This window comes from Leucopleurus acutus, assembly GCF_964270905.1.
Source record: "Leucopleurus acutus genome assembly, chromosome: 1".
Lineage (NCBI taxonomy): Eukaryota > Metazoa > Chordata > Mammalia > Artiodactyla > Delphinidae > Leucopleurus > Leucopleurus acutus.
The window spans coordinates 135,958,515-135,977,082 of NC_139142.1; the positions used below are offsets into that span (position 1 = coordinate 135,958,515).

At 36.8% G+C, this 18,568-nt stretch overlaps 1 protein-coding gene across 3 annotated transcripts in view; it reads right to left on the reverse strand.

Moving 5' to 3' along the window:
• Positions 1-18,568, reverse strand: part of AAGAB (alpha and gamma adaptin binding protein) — a 95,781-nt gene that overhangs the window by 59,278 nt on the left and 17,935 nt on the right. For all 3 annotated transcript variants that reach the window (XR_014326718.1, XR_014326719.1, XM_082853915.1), the window contains exons 2-4: positions 7,682-7,872; positions 7,450-7,546; positions 7,007-7,096 (exon numbers count right to left, since the gene is read on the reverse strand). Coding sequence is in view for 1 of the 3 variants with exons in the window: in XM_082853915.1 (XP_082710041.1) it covers positions 7,007-7,096; positions 7,450-7,546; positions 7,682-7,872 (378 nt within the window). In the remaining 2 variants the exon portion in view is untranslated. The remainder of the gene's footprint in view (positions 1-7,006; positions 7,097-7,449; positions 7,547-7,681; positions 7,873-18,568) is intronic.

The following is an 18,568-nucleotide window of genomic DNA, read 5'->3' on the forward strand; positions in this document are numbered from 1 at the left end:
AAGTAAAATCATCAAACCACAAAATGAAAAACAAAAAAGAAAAAGAAAGGGACAAAGAAGAAACAGCATCAACTGGAAAACAAGGTTTAAAATGGCAATAAATATAGATTTATCAATAATTACCTTAAATGTCAATGGACTAAATGCTCCAATCAAAAGACAGAATAGCAGACTGGATAAAAAAACAAGTACGTACGATATGCTGCCTACAAGGCACCCACTTTAGGGCAAAGGACACACACAGATTGAAAGTGAGGTTATGGAAAAAAGACATATCATGCAAACGGAAATGACAAGAAAGTGAGGGTTGCAATACTCACGTCAGACAAAATAGACTTTAAAACAAAGGCCATAACGAAAGATAAAGACACTATATAATGACAAAAGGATCAATAAAAGGAGAGGATTTTACAGTCATCAACATATATGTACCTAATATAGGAAAATCCAAATACATAAAACAAATACTAACAGACATAAAAGGAAAAATTGACGGGAATACAATAATAATAGGCAACTTTAACACCCCACTCACATCAATGGACAGATCTTCTAGAAGGAAAATCAATAAGGCAACAGATATCCTAAATTATACAATAGAACAGTTAGACTTAACTGATATTTTCAGGACATCATATTCAAAAAACCCAGAATACACATTCTTTTCAAGTGCACATGTAATATTCTCTAGGACTGATGACATACTAGGGCACAAAACAACAGAGCCAGACTCACCACAAAGAAAAGAGAGAGAACCCAAATAAACAAAATAAGAAATGAAAAAGGAGAAATATCAACCAAGACCGCAAAAATACAAAACAACCATAAGAGAATACTATGAACATTTATATGCCAACAAATTCAACAACCTAGAAGAAATGAACAAGTTTCTAGAAACATACAGCCCATCAAAATTTAATCAAGAATGTAACAGATAATTTAAAACGACCTATCATTAGAAGTGAAATTGAATCTGTAATTAAAAGAAAAAAAAAAAACTCCCTACAAACAAAAATCCAGGACCAGATGGCTTCACAGGTGAATTCTACCAAACATACAAAGAACTTTTACCAATCCTCAAATTCTTCCAAAACACTGAAGAGGAGGGAACACTCCCGAAGACATTCTATGAAGTCACTATCACCCACACACCAAAACCAAACAAAGATACCACCAACAAAGAAAATTACAGGCCGGTATCTTTGAGGAACATAGAAGCAAAAATTCTCAATAAAGTATTAGCAAACTGAATCCAACAAAATATACAAAAGATCATACACCATGACCAAGTGGGATTCATCCTAAATTCATAAGGATGGTTCAACATATGCAAATCAATGTGATACACCACATCAACAAAAGAAGAGACAAAAACCACATGATCACCTCAATAGATGCAGGAAAAAACACCTGACAAAATCAACGTCCATTAATGATAAAAACTCTTACCAAAGTGGGTATAGAGGGAACATATCTCAACACAATAAAAGTTACTTATGACAAACCCACAGCCAATATACTCAATGATGAAAAGCTGAAATCCTTCTCTCTAAAATCTGGAACAAGAATGCCCAGTCTCATCACTTCTATTCAACATAATATTGGAAGTCCTGGCCACAGCAATCAGACACAAAAAAGAAAATGTATCCAAATTGGAAGGGAAGAGGTAAAATTGTCACTATATGCAGATGACAGGAAACTATATATAGCAAGCCCTAAGATCGCCACACAAAAACTACTAGATATAATAAATGAATTCAGCAAAGTAGCAGGATACAAGATTAACATTCAGAAATCAGTTGCATTCCTTTACACTAACAATGAAATATCAGAACAGGATTGTAAACAACAAATTCCTTTTAAGGGCTTCCCTGGTGGCGCACTGGCTGAGAGTCTGCCTGCGATGCAGGGGACACAGATTTGTGCCTTGGTCCGGGAAGATCCCACATGCCGCAGAGCGGCTAGGCCCGTGAGCCATGGCCGCTGAGCCTGCACGTCTGGAGCCTGTGCTCTGCAATGGGAGAGGCCACAACAGTGAGAGGTCCACATACCACAAAAAAAAAAAAAAAAAAAAATTGCACCCAAAAGAAAAAAGGAATACCTAGGAATAAATCTTATCAAGGAGGTGAAAGACTTATATGCTGAGAACTATAAAACATTAATAAAGGAAATAAAAGAGGATTCAAAGCGATGGAAAGATATCCCATGCTCTTGGATAAATTAATATTGTTAACATGGCAATACTACCCAAAGCAATTTACAGAGTTAATGTGATCCCTATCAAATTACCCATGACATTTTCCACAGAACTAGAACAAATAATCCAAAATCTTATTACGGAACCATAAAAGACCCAGAATTGCTACAGCAATCCTGAGGAAAAACAACAAAGCAGGAGGCATAACTCTCCCAGACTTCAGAAAATACTAAAAAGCTACAGTAATCAAAACAGTGTGGTATTGGTACAAAAATAGGCATACGGATCAATGAAACAGAGCAGAGAGCACAGAAATAAACCCACACAACTACAGTCAATTAATCTTTGATAAAGAAGGCAAGCATATACAATGGAGAAAAGACATTTGCTTCAGCAAGTAGTACTGGGTAAGTTGGACAGCTGCATGCAAATCAATGAAGTTAAAACACACCCTCACACCATACACAAAAATAAACTCAAAATGGCTTAAAGACTTAAATATAAGACATGACACCATAAAACTCCTAGAAGAGAACATAGGCAAAACATTCTCTGACATAAATTGTACCAATGCTTTCTTAAGTCAGTCTCCCAAAGCAATAGAAATAAAAACAAAATTAATCAAACTTACAAGCTTTTGCACAGCAAAGGAAACCATAAAAAAAATGAAAAGACAACCTACAGAATGGGAGAAAATATTTGCAAATGATGCAAGAGACAAGGGCTTAATCTCCAAAATATATAAACAGTTCGTACAACTCAACAACAAAAAAACAAACAACCCAATCGAAAATGAGCAGAAGACCTAAAGAGACATTTCTCCAAAGAAGACATACAGATGGCCAGTAGGCACATGAAAAGATGCTCAACATCACCAGTTATTAGAGAAATGCAAATCAAAACTACAATGAGGTATCACCTTACACCAGTCAGAATGGCCATCATTAAAAAGTCTACAAATAACAAATGCTGGAGAGGATGTGGAGAAAAGGGAACCCTCCTACACTGCTGGTGGGAATGTAAGTTGGTACAGCTACTATGGAAAACAGTATGCAGGTCCTTCAGAAAACTAAAAATAGAATTACTACATGATCCAGCAATCCCACTCCTGGGAATATACCTGGACAAAACTATAATTCAAAAAGATACATGCACCCCTATGTTCACAGCAGCACTGTTCACAATAGCCAAAACATGGAAACAACCTACATGTCCATCAACAGATGAATAGATAAAGAGGATGTGGTACATATATACAACAGAATACCACTCAGACATAAAAAAGAACTAAATAATGCCATTTGCAGCAACATGGATGCAACTAGAGATTATCATACTAAATGAAGTAAATCAGAAAGAGAAAGACAAATACTTTATGATATCATTTACATGTGGAATCTAAAATATGGCAGAGATTTCCCTGGTGGTGCAATGGTTAAGAATCTGCCTGCCAATGCATGGGACATGGGTTCGAGCCCTGGTCTGGGAAGATCCCACATGCCACAGAGCAACTAAGCCCATGCACCACAACTACTGAGCCTGTGCTCTAGAGCCCACAAGCCATAACTACTGAAGCCCACGCTCCACAACTACTGAAGCCCACACGCCTAGAGCCTATACTCCGCAACAAGAGAAGCCACCACAATGAGAAGCCCATGCACCGCAATGAAGAGTAGCCCCCACTCGCCACAGCTAGAGAAAGCCCAACACAGCCAAAAAAAATAATAATAATTTATAAAAATAAAAAAATTTAAAAAATAAAATATGGCACAAATGAACCTATCTACAAAACAGAAACTGACTCATAGAGAACAGACTTGTGGTTGACAAAGGGGCATAGGGGTAGGGGAGGGATGGACTGGGAGTTTCGGGTTAGTAGATGCAAACCATTACTATAGAATGAACAAACAACAAGGTGCTACTGTATAGCACAGGGAACTATATTCAATATCCTGAGATATTTTCCATAATGGAAAAGAATATAAAAAAGAATGTATATATATATGTATATATACATGTATAACTGAATCACTTTGCTGTACAGCAGAAATTAACACAACATTGTAAATCAACTATACTTCAATTTGAAAAAAGAATATTCTAGGAACTAAAACAATTAAATAAATACACAGTATAAAAGGTTTATACAATAAAGTCAACCCCATTACCTCATGAATGGAATCCACTCATATTCCCCTGAAAATGTTAGTTTCCATCAATTACACAACTTAGTTTAATTAGTTTAGTATGGGTACTATTTTGCTTCTGGACTTTAATTGATACTACTCAAAATGACAGGGCAGTAATCCCAGTTAGTACACCAATAATAAGGTGGTATTCTTAGCTACAATGTACCAATAGATATGAGTGTGTGCAAAGGAAATGGAAATCCTTCAGCTAATGAGTATTGTAAGACTGCATATGGAAAATAACAGCAGAAATAGTTTTCATGTGGTTTAAAGAGAAAAGTCTCCTAAGAGTTTACGGAGCACAGTCCATATAGAACCTGTCTCTAGTGGCCTGGCCCAGTCCTGGGTGGTTTAAAAGGAAGAGCACAGAATTAGAAGTCAGAAGATCTGAATGTGAACCCAGGCTCTATAACTTATTAGCTATTCGATTAAGGGCAAATCACTCATGCTATTCTCAAAGAAAAGTAGGGATGACACCACTATGTACACCTCTCCCATAGAAAAGATGCACTGGAACTAATAATTTACTGGTGTAACCTTCCCCTCTAGACTAAAAACTCTTTGAAGGCAGGAGTCATATCTCACTGAGTTCTCACTCACTACTTATTCTCACTACCTAAACTAACATGGTGCCTAAAAGACACAGTAACTCATGAACTGATGACTCATTTAAAGAATACCACTCTACCAACCTAACTGAAATATGGGAAGGGTAAAACTGAAAATACTCTACAAAGATGAGTTTATCACCATCAGTGTTTAAATGAAGAAATAAAAGCTATGTTTATCTTAACTATGAATGATTCAATTCTTGAAAGAATAACTAATACTTCAGATGATATAACCAGGAACCAAAAATATGATCTGAAATAAAGAGCCAGAATCAATAAGTTGAATTTAATACAAAGAAGCATAAAGTCTCATACTAATGTTTGAATAACACATGCCAATAAAGGATGAGGGTATATGGCTTGGGAACAGTTTGCATTAAAACATTCTAGGAAGGTTTTAGTTAACTTACATAAAGATGATATGTTGAAATCTATTTTAAGGTTAAGCTGAATTAGGGAATTCCATGGCACTCCAGTGGTAAGGACTCCACAATCTCACTGCCATGGGCCCCAGTTTGATCCCTTGTCGGGAAACTAAGATCCCACAAGCTGTGCAGCATGGCCAAAAAAGAAAAAAGAGTCTTATACACAAGACACAAAATCATAATAAAGGAACAAGATTGAATAAAATAAAAGATTAAGCTGAATTAATACAAGAACACACCTCAGACGGGGGCAAGGAGAAGCACAGTGGTATAAAGGAGCAGAGATTCCAAAATAAAAACAGATAAAATAAATGACTCAAATGTTGCCCCTCAAGGACAATGGGAAGAAGAGAACATTCTAATGCCAGAAGTAAGCAATCACACACATGCTCACATACACGAAACAGGCACAAGTTTAAGGAGTCCTAGAAAAACATGGAAGAGAAACTATACTTATTAATTTTCAACATTCTTAAAAATGTACAGCAAGAAAAATCAGGCTTTTTCTTTCATTTTTGTCCTCTTCTTCTCAGGTAGGGCTTTATTCCTTAAGGTAACAACATTTGCAAAACTTCTAAATAAGCCAGGATATAGAAAAGTGTTTCTTAATTTCTTTTTTTAAAAAATACAGGTTTCACGTAATAATTACTTTTAGCCTCTCTATGCACTTTAATTCATGTTGGCTGCCCTACTTAGAACGTCTTTTACAACAACTGGCATCTTGCTACCAGTCCTCTAACTCTAAGTCCAGTACCTTCTCCATTTCCTCCCCATGGAGCTGCTGACATGTGAGATTTCACATACCAATGTGTTCTCTGAACTTCTGAAGATAAATAACCTCTTCCGTCTCTGAAACAACATAGCACCAATATACATATTTTTATAATACTTATGATGTTCCACTTGGTAATTCAATTGTTTGTATACCTGTTTCATCTCTTATACCAGATTATAAGGTTTTGGTGGGCCAAAACCCATCTTATCTTGGTAGATTCCACAGCAGCTAGCATAGCTGTCCTTGGAAGAAAAGATGAGAAGAGGAATGGGGGAAGGGGGAAAAAGAGGCAGAATAAATAGAAGGTCCAAAGTATAGGAGAAGACAGGTAAGTGCAGAGTTACCCCGGGGGTGCGCATTCTGGGTCTATTTGTGGGTTCAAATATCCAAAAGACATACAAATAGTATTGACATGTCCCCTAGGGTTCCTGGGAATTCAACCTCAGGTTACTAGGAATTCAAAATAAGAAACATAAACTTTAACTATTTATGAATATAGATCAAACCCTCCTTTTTTTGGCAGCAGAGAAAGGATAAGAGACTGGGAAAATGACTAAGATTTAAGGTAGAAATCTCTACCTTTTCCCATAAGAAAAACAAACATTTCCAAAGTCCTAAAATGGGTGGTAAAACCAAATAAATGGATTATGCAATTACCAGACCACATCAATGGATTCTGCACAAATCTTTTCAAAGAGCTAGTGAAAAATGTGTTTTGAATATCACTTTGATTCTTCTTCCCTGAACTAAAATAATCGCTCATATCTGAATCCAAATGCCATGCTTTCTCCTGACACATAAATACTTACCATCCTCCTCAGGCAACTCTTCTGGACTAAGTTCTACTAATTCAAAGCCATGTTTGATACACCACTCTTGAGCCTTCTGTCGGTTTACACCTAAAATAACATGCAAAAGATTCTTTATAAGCAAAAATAAAATAAAACATGAATATTGCTGCAATACTCTCCACAATCTCAAAGTGTTACCTTTAATGTCAATGTTATTCTAAAGGCATACTAAATAAATTCATATAAGGAAAATGATTTCTCAAACCCCAAGTGTCTGTTCTAAAAAAATAAAATGTAAATATTGCAAGATTCCAAAGAGAAACAGCTGAAAATATTTTTGTAAGGTAATAAAATCACACAAGACATACTGTTCTAAGTTAAGGAAACCAATGTATTGTTTACCAAGGAATGGCAAGTGGAACAACGTATGTACCACCTACAATCCCACTGGAGTGCCTTACCATTTTCAGACACTCTATCGCAAACCAAGATCATCACCTCAGGTAACCATGCTTCTGCCAGTGGAAGCCAGGAGGAAACACTATCAAGACCAGATTTCTAGAGGGAGGAGAAAGAAACATAGAAACAAAAACAGAAAAAGAGACATTAAGAGAACTCACAGAAAATGCAAGGTTAAAAAAAACAAAGCACAAATAATTTCTTATTCAAGGTCCATGGAAAACCAAATCTTACTTGCGTGCTGTCAAAGTAAACCACAAATGCTTGAACAGACTCTGCAATCTCTGCAGTGACGAGAAATTTGTTTGGCACCACACATAGATTGATATCTGCTGAATAGTATTTATTATCAATGGTCCAGGGATAAAACCTCACGGCATCGTTGGCAGTCACTTCCACAATAAGATCTTCTGTTCCAAGGATATCTAAATAAATGACACAATATTACCATGGAAAGTACAAAACCAATATACAATGGTCAATTTTCTCAGTAAGATACCAGATTAATAATTCTCTTTATGCAAGGATTTCAAAGGGCCTCTGATTTATTAGGATAGTTTCCTTCTCTGATCATTTGATTATAAAAGTAATGGTGACATAATTTAATTCAACTAATTGGCTTTTTTCTTTAAGAACATAAAAACTATTGTGACTAGATTACATAGTAGTAGAGAACAAAACAGTCATCTAAGCAAACACCCAGTAAAGAGCAAGCAGAAGAGAAAGAAAAACAGCTACATGTATTGCTTACATACTTTATGGAAGCTGGAAGACTGTGAGAATAGTCAAGAATTTGTAACTATTTTGTACTTACTGCAAACTAAAAGGAAGATAGCAGCAAAGCTAAACCAGTAACAAAACAGTTACACACAGTCCCTGGGTCAAATGCTGACACATTAATTCAACTAATGAAATAAAAGAATGCATACTGATAAATGACCCCATTCCATTTATATATATTCAGCCTTCTTCAGATTCTTTGAAAGCCAACTCAAATTCTTGTTGACAAAGACACTCTGGCAAATTTTAATACAGGAAGCCAAGCAAATTAAATGATTTAGGAAAGAACCAAATCTTTCAGAAATCCATGTGCAACATGGGTATAACTAGTGAAATTCTTAACAGTAAATTACCAAGTCAATGATGGACAAATATAGATGTGGTCATGGAACCACTGGAGCATTTTGCTTCCATAATGTCATACAATATTTAGAACTTGAAGAGACATCAGAAATTGTTCTAACCTGAACTCCCATCTCTCACACCCATAACCGTAACCTCCATTTCACACAGATGTGGAAAATTAGCTTAGAGAAGTAAAATGACAGGCCACTAACTGGGTTATAATAAGAATATACAGCCAAATGGCCACAAACTCCTTTTTAATGCATACTAAGATGAACATATAAAATATTCCTCATGAAAAAGAACACAGCAGGAGGCATAACCCTCCTAGACTTCAGACAACACTACAAAAGTACAGTAATCAAAACAGCATGGTACTGGCACAAAAACAGACATGGATCAATGAAACAGAATAGAGAGCACAGAAATAAACCCACACAACTACGATCAATTAATCTTTGACAAAGAAGGCAAGAATATACAATGGAGAAAAGACATTTGCTTCAGCAAGTAGTACTGGGTAAGTTGGACAGCTGCATGCAAATCAATGAAGTTAAAACACACCCTCACACCATACACAAAAATAAACTCAAAATGGCTAAAAGACTTAAATATAAGACATGACACCATAAAACTCCTGGAAGAGAACATAGGCAAAACATTCTCTGACATAAACTGTACCAATATTTTCTTAGATCAGTCTCCCAAGGGAATAGATATAAAAGCAAAAATAAACAAACAGACCTAATCAAACTTACAAGCTTTTGCAGAGCAAAGAAAACCATAAGCAAAACAAAAAACCTGTCGACTGGGAGAAAATATTTGCAAATCACATGACTGACAAAGGCTTAATTTCCCAAATACACAAACAGCTCATACAACTCAATAACAAAAAAACAACCCAATCATAAAATGGGCAGAAGACCTAAACAGACATTTCTCCAAAGAAGACATACAGATGGCCAGTAGGCACATGAAAAGATGCTCAACATCGCCATTTATAAGAAATATGCAAATCAAAACTATAATGAAGTACCACCTCACACCAGTCAGAAAGGCCACCATTAAAATGTCCACAAATTACAAATGCTGAGAGGGTGTGGAGAAAAGGGAACATTCTTACACTGTTGGTAGGAATGTAAGTTTGTGCAGCCACTGTGGAAAACAGTATGGAGTTTCCTCAGAAAACTAAAAATAGAATTACTATATAATCCAGCAATTCCACTCCTAGGCATATATCTGGACAAAACTATAATTTGAAAAAGATACATGCATCCCTATATTCATAGCAGCAGTATTCACAATAGCCAAGACATGGAAACAACCTAAATGTCCATCGACAGACGAATGGATAAAGAAGATGTGGTACATATACACAATAGAATACTATTCATCCATTTTTAAAAAATGAAATAATGCCATTTGCAGCAACATGGATACAACTAGAGATTATCATACTAAGTGAAGTGACTCAGAAAGGGAAAGACGAACACCATATGATATCACTTATATGTGGAATCTAAAATACAACACAAATGAATAAACCTATGAAACAAAAACAGACTCACAGACAGAGGACAGATTTGTGGTTGCCAAGGGGGAGGGGAGTGGGGGAAGGAAGGATTGGGAGTTTGGGGTTAGCAGATGCAAACTATTATACTATACAAGATGAATAAGCAAAAAGGACCTACTGTATAGCACAGGGAACTATATTCAATATTCTGTGATAAATCATAATGGGAAAGAATATGATAAGGAATGTATATATAACCGAATGACATTGCTGTACAGCAGAAATTAACACATTATAAATCAACTATACTTCAATAATTAAAAAATTTGTTTAAATATTCCTCAAACTCACAATTAGTAAGACACAGAAAACCAGAAGTTAAATTTTAAATTCCAGAGCTAGGATTATATATTTGGAACATTGCCATAGTTTCTGCTCAACAAAATGATATGCAGGAATTATTTAGTCTCAAAACTGCTAGGAAGGGACTTCCCTGGTGGTCCAGAGGTTTGGAGTCCGCCTTCCAAAGCGGGGGATGCGGGTGTGATGCCTAGTCGGGGAACTAGGGTCCTACATGTCAGGGAGCAGCTAGGCCTGCATGCCACAGCTACTGAGCCCGCAAGCCGCAACTGTAAGCCCATGCCCTCTGCAACCCACGTGCCACAACTAGAGAGAAGCCTGCGCACCAGAGCAATGGATCCCGTGTGCCGTCACTGAGACCCAATACAGCCTAAAATAAATAAATAAATACTAAAAATTTTTAAAAACCTGCTAGGAATGACATATAATATATAAAGTGTGTATGTGTGCATGTGCATTTTTCCATTGATAAACTTTCATCATGTGGTTATTAAGAAAAACTGGTCTGGAGGAGACTTTCAAGATGGTGGGGGAGTAAGACATGGAGATGACCTTCCTCCCCACAAATACATCAGAAATACAACTACATGGGGAACAACTCCTACAGAGCACCTACTGAAGGCTGGCAGAAAACCTCAGACTTCCCGAAAGGCAAGAAACTCCCCACGTACCTGGATATATATTTTTTTCTCCTTTTTCTCTTTTTGTGAGTGTGTATGTGTATGCTTCTTTGCGTGATTTTGTCTGTATAGCTTTACTTTTACCATGTGTCCTAGGGTTCTATCTTTTTTTTTTTTAAATATAGTTTTTAGCACTTGTTATCATTGGTGGATTGTTTTTTGGTTTGGTTGCTCTCTTCTTTCTTTCTTTTTTACTACTTTTGAATTTTTTTATTTTTAATAATTATTTTTTATTTTTTTAAAAAACTATTTTATCTTATTTTTTTCTTTCTTTCTTTTTTTCTCCCTTTTCGTCTGAGCCGTGTGGCTGACAGGGTCTTGGTGCTCTGGCTGGCTGTCAGGCCTGTGTCTCTGATGTGGGAGAACCAAGTTTAGGACATTGGTCCACCAGAGACCTCCCAGCTCCATGTAATATCAAATGGCAAAAGCTCTCCCAAAGATCTCCATCTCAATGCTAAGACCCAGCTCCACTCAACGACCAGCAAGTTACAGTGCTGGACACCCTATGCCAAACAACTAGCAAGACAGGAACACAACCCCATTCATTAGCAGAGAGGCTGCCTAAAGTCATAATAAGGTCACAGATACCCCAAAACATACCACTGGACACAGTCCTGCCCACCAGAAAGACAAGATCGAATGTCATCCACCAGAAAACAGGCACTAGTCCCCTCCGCCAGGAAGCCTACACAACCCACTGAACCAACCTTAGCCACTGGAGGTAGACACCAAAAACAACAGGAACCAAGAACCTGTGGCCTGCAAAAAGGAGACCCCAAACACAGTAAGTTAAGCAAAATGAGAAGAAAACGAAGCACACAGCAGACGAACAAGCACGGTAAAAAGCCACCAGACCAAACAAATGAAGAGGAAACAGGCAGTCCACCTGAAAAAGAATTCAGAGTAATTATAGTAAGATGATCCAAAATCTTGGAAATAGAATGGAGAAAACACAAGAAATGTTTAACAAGGTCCAAGAAGAATAAAGAGCAAACAAACATGATGAGCATCACAATCAATGAAATTAAAAATGCTCTAGAAAGAATCAATAGCAGAATAACTGAGGCAGAAGGTGGATAAGTGACCTGGAAGATAAAATAGTGGAAATAACTACTGCAGAACAGAATAAAGAAAAAAGAATGAAAAGAATTGAGGACAGTTTTAGAGACCTCTGGGACAACATTAAATGCAACAACATTTGATTTATAGGGGTCCCAGAAGAAGAAGAGAAAAAGAAAGGGACTGAGAAAATATTTTAAGAGCTTACAGTTGAAAATTTCCAATATAGGAAAGGAAATAGTCAAGTCCAGGAAGCACAGAGTCCCACACAGGATAAATCCAAGGAGAAACATGCCAAGACACATATTAATCAAACTATAAAAAATTAAATACAAAGAAAAAATATTAAAAGCAGCAAGGGGAAAACAACAACTAACATAAAACGGAATCCCCATAAGGTTAACAGTTGATCTTTCAGTAGAAACTCTGCAAGCCACAAGGGAGTGGCAGGACATATTTAAAGCGATGAAAGGGAAAAACCTACAACCAAGATGACTCTACCCAGCAAGAATCTTATTCAGATTCGACGGAGAAATTAAAACCTTTACAGACAAACAAAAGCTAACAGAATTCAGCACCACCAAAACAGCTTTACAACAAATGCTAAAGGAACTTCTCTAGGCAGGAAACACAAAAGAAGGAAAAGACCTATAATAACAAACCCAAAACAATTAAGAGAATGGTAGTATGAACATACATATCGATAATTACTTTAAATGTAAATGGATTAAATGCTCCAACCGAAAGACATAGACTGGCTGAATGCATACAAAAACAAGACCCATATATATGCTCTCTACAAGAGACCCACTTCAGACCTAGGGACACATACAGACTGAAAGAGAAGGGATGGAAAAAGATATTCCATGCAAATGGAAATCAAAAGAAAGCTGGAGTAGCATTCTCATATGAGACAAAATAGACTTTAAAGGACACTACATAATGATCAAGGGATCAATCCAAGAAGAAGATATAAAAATTGTAAATATTTATGCATCAAACATAGAAGCACCTCAATAGATAAGGCAAATGCTAACAGCCATAAAAGGGGAAATCAACAGTAACAGTCACAGTAGGGGACTTTAACACCCACTTTCACCAATGGACAGATCATCCAAAATGAAAATAAATAAGGAAACACAAGCTTTAAATGACACATTAAACAAGACGGACTTAATTGACATTTATAGGACATTCGATTCAAAAACAAAAGAATACACTTTCTTCTCAAGTGCTCATGGAACATTCTCCAAGATAGATCATTTCGGATCACAAATCAAGCCTTGGTATATTTAAGAAAATTAAAATCGTATGAAGTATCTTTTCTGACCACAATACTATGAGACTGGACATCAATTACAGGAAAAAATCTGCAAAAAATAAAAACACATGCAGGCTAAAAAATACACTACTAAATAACCAAGAGATCACTGAGGAAATCAAAGAGGAAATCAAAAAGTACCTAGAAACAAATGACAATGAAAACGCGATGACCCAAAACTTATGGAATGCATCAAAATCAGTTCTAAGAGGGAAGTTTATAGCATTACAATCCTACTTCACGAAACAAGAAACACCTCAAATAAACAACCTAAACTTATACCTAAAGCAATGAGAGAAAGAAGGAAAAAAACCCAAAGTTAGCAGAAGGAAAGAAATCATAAAGAGCAGATCAGAAATAAATGAAAAAGAAATGAAGGAAACAATAGCAAAGATCAATAAAACTAAAAGCTGGTTCTTTGAGAAGACAAACAAAACTGATAAATCACTAGCCAGACTCATCAAGAAAAAAAGGGAGAAGACTCAAATCAACAGAATTAGAAATTAAAAAGGAGAGGTAACAACTGAAACTGCAGAAATAGAAATGATCATGAGAGATTACTACAAGCAACTGTAAGCCAATAAAATGGACAACCTGGAAGAAATGGACAAATTCTTAGAAAGGCACAACCTTCTGAGACTGAACCAGGAAGAAACAGAAAATATAAACAGACCAATAACAAGCACTGAAATTGAAACTGTGACTAAAAATCTTCCAACAAACAGAAGTCCAGGACCAGATGGCTTCACAGGCGAATTCTATCAAATGTTTATACAGAAGAGCTAACACCTATCCTTCTCAAACTCTTCCAAAATATAGCAGAGGGAGAAACACTCCACAACTCATTCTACATGGCCACCCTCACCCTGATACCAAAACCAGACAAAGATGTCACAAAGAAAGAAAACTACAGGCCAACATCACTGATGAACATAGATGCAAAAATCCTCAACAAAATACTAGCAAACAGAGAATCCAATAGCACATTAAAAGGATCATACACCATGATCAAGTGGGGTTTATCCGAGGAATGCAAGGATTCTTCAATACATGCAAATCAATCAACGTGATAAACCATATTAACAAATTGAAGGAGAAAAACCATATGATCATCTCAATAGATGAAGAAAAAGCTTTCGACAAAATTCAACACACATTTATGATAAAAACCCTCCAGAAAGTAGGCATAGAGGGAACTTACCTCAACATAATAAACACCATATATGACAAACCCACACAAAACATTGTTCTCAATGGTGAAAAACTGAAACCATTTCCTCTAAGATCAGGAACGAGACAAGGTTGCCCACTCTCACCACTATTATTCAACATAGTGTTGGAAGTTTTAGGCACAGCAATCAGAGAAGAAAAAGAAATAAAAGGAATACAAATTGGAAAAGAAGAAGTAAGCTGTCACTGTTTGCAAATGACACGATACTATACATGAAGAATCCTAAAGATGCTACCACAAAACTACTAGAGCTAATCAATGAATTTGGTAAAGTCGCAGAATACAAAATTAATGCACAGAAATCTCCTGCATTCCTACACACTAATGATGAAAAATCTGAAAGAAAAATTAAGGAAACACTCCCATTTACCACTGCAACAAAAAGAATAGAATACATAGGAATAAACCTACCTAAGGAGACAAAAGACCTGTATGCAGAAAACTATAAGACACTGATGAAAGAAATTAAAGATGATGCAAACATATGGAGAGATACACCATGTTCTTGGATTGGAAGAATCAACATTGTGAAAGTGACTATACTACCCAAAGCAATCTACAGATTCAATGCAATCCCTGTCAAACTACCAATGGCATTTTTCACAGAACTAGAACAAAAAATTTCACAATATGTATGGAAACACAAAAGACCCCGAATAGCCAAAGCAATCTTGAGAAAGAAAAATGGGGCTGTAGGAATAAGGCTCCCAGACTTCAGATTATACTACAAAGCTACAGTAATCAAGATGGTATGGTACTGGCACAAAAACAGAAATATAGATCAATGGAACAAGATAGAAAGCACAGAGATAAACCCATGCACATATGGTTCAACTTACTTCTGATAAAGAAAGCAAGAATATACAGTGGAGAAAAGACAGCCTTTTCAATAGGTGGTGCTGGGAATACTGGACAGCTACATGTAAAAGAATGAAATTAGAACACTCCCTAACACCATATACAAAAATAAACTCAAAATGGATTAAAGACTTAAAAGTAAGGTCACACACTACAAAACTTAGAGGAAAACATAGGCAGAACACTCTATGACATAAATCACAGCAAGATACTTTTTAACCCACCTCCTAGAGAAATGGAAATAAAAACAAGAATAAACAAATGGGACCTAATGAAACTTCAAAGCTTTTGCACAGCAAAGGAAACCATAAAGAAGACGAAAAGACAACCCTCAGAATGGGAGAAAATATTTGCCAATGAAGCAACTCACAAAGGATTAATCTCCACAATTTACAAGCAGCTCAAGCAGCTCAGTATCAAAAAAACAAACAACCCAATCCAAAAATGGCAGAAGACCTAAACAGACATTTCTCCAAAGAAAATATACAGATTGCCAACAAACACATGAAACAATCTTCGACATCACTAATCATTAGAGAAATGCAAATTAAAACTACAATGACACGTCAATGAGTACTCACCAGAACTACTGCCACCACTGTCTTTGTCCGCGCAGTGAACCACAGCCACTCCCACCTCTGCAAGAGACCCTCCAATACTAGCAGGAGGTGGGTCAAAAAGGATCTTCTGAGTCACTCCCATGAGAAAACTTGCACAATCCTCTTAGATAGCCTCATCCACCAGAGGGCAGACAGCAGAAGCAAGAAGAACTACAATCCTACAGCCTGTGGAACAAACACCACATTCACAGAAAGACAAGGTGAAAAGTCAGAGGACTATGTACCAGATGAAGGAACAAGATAAAACCCCAGAAGAACAACTAAATGAAGTGGAGATAGGCAACCTTCCAGAAAAAGAATTCAGATTAATGATAGTAAAGATGATCCAAGACCTCGGGAAAAGAATGGAGGCAAAGATGGAGAAGATGCAAGAAATATTTATCAAAGACCTAGAAGAATTAAAGAACAAACAAACAGAGATGAACAATACAATAACTGAAATGAAAACTACACTAGAAGGAATCAATAGCAAAATAACTGACGCAGAAGAACAGATAAGTGACCTGGAACACAGAATGGTAGAATTCACTGCTGTGGAACCAAATAAAGAAAAAAGAATGAAAAGGAATGAAGACAGCCTAAGAGACCTCTGGGACAACATTAAACGCAACAACATTCGCATTATAGGGGTCCCAGAAGGAGAAGAGAGGAAGGACTAGAGAAAATATTTGAAGAGATTATAGTCAAAAACTTCCCCAACATAGGAAAGGAAATAGCCACCCAAGTCCAGGAAGCACAGCGAGTCCCATACAGGATAACCCTAAGGAGAAACACGCCGAGACACATAGTACTCAAATTGGCAAAAATTAAAAACAAAGAAAAATTAAAGCAGCAAGGGAAAAATGAAAAATAACATACAAGGGAACTGCCATAAGGTTAACAGTTGATTTCTCAGCAGAAATTCTACAAACCAGAAGGGAGTGGCATGACACACTTAAAGTGATGAAAGGGAAGAACCTACAACCAAGATTACTCTACCTGGCAAGGATCTCATTCAGATTCAATGGAGAAATCAAAAGCTTTACAGACAAACAAAAGCTAAGAGAATTCAGCACCACCAAACCAGCTCTACAACAAATGCTAAAGAAACTTCTCTAAGTGGGAAACACAAGAGAAGAAAAGGACTTACAAAAACAAACCCAAAACAATTAAGAAAATGGTCACAGGAACATACATATCGATAATTACATTAAACGTGAACGGATTTCATGCTCCAACCAAAAGACACTGGCTTGCTGAATGGATACAAAAACAAGACCCAGGGCTTCCCTGGTGGCGCAGTGGCTGAGAGTCCGCCTGCCGATGCAGGGGACACGGGTTCGTGCCCCGGTCCGGGAAGATCCCACATGCCGCGGAGCGGCTGGGCCCGTGAGCCGTGGCCGCTGAGCCTGCGTGTCCGGAGCCTGTGCTCCGCGACGGGAGAGGCCACAAGAGTGAGAGGCCCGCGTACCGCAAAAAAAAAAAAAAAAAAACAAGACCCATATATATGCTGTCTACAAGAGACCCATTCAGACCTAGGGACACATACAGACTGAAAGTGAGGGAACGGAAAAAGATAGTCCATGCAAATGGAAATCAAAAGAAAGCTGGAGTACCAATACTCATATCAGATAAAATAGACTTTTAAAATAAAGAATGTTGCAAGAGACAAGGAAGGACACTACATAATGATCAAGGGATCAATCCAAGAAGAAGATATAACAATTATAAATATATATGCACCCAACATAGGAGCACCTCAATACATAAGGCAAATGCTAACAGCTATAAAAGAGGAAATCCACAGTAACACAATAACAGTGGGGGACTTTAACACCTCAGTTGCACCAATGGACAGATCATCCAAAATGAAAATAAATAAGGAAACACAAGCTTTAAATGACAAAACAGACCAGATAGATTTAACTGATATTTATAGGACACTCCATCCCAAAACAGCAGATTACACTTTCTTCTCAAGTGCGCACAGAACATTCTCTAGGATAGATCACATCTTGGGTCACAAATCAAGCCTCAGTAAATTTAAGAAAATTGAAATCATATCAAGCATCTTTTCTGACAACAACACTATGAGATTAGAAAGGAATTACAGGGAAAAAAAGTAAAAAATACAAAAAACATGGAAGCTAAACAATACGTTACTAAATAACCAAGAGATCAATGAAGAAATCAAAGAGGAAATCAAAAAATACCTAGAGACAAATGACAATGAAAACACGATGATCCAAAACTTATGGGATGCAGCAAAAGCAGTTCTAAGAGGGAAGTTTATAGCTATACAAGCCTACATCAACAAACAAGAAAAATCTCAAACAATCTAAACTTACACCTAAAGGAACTAGAGAAAGAAGAAC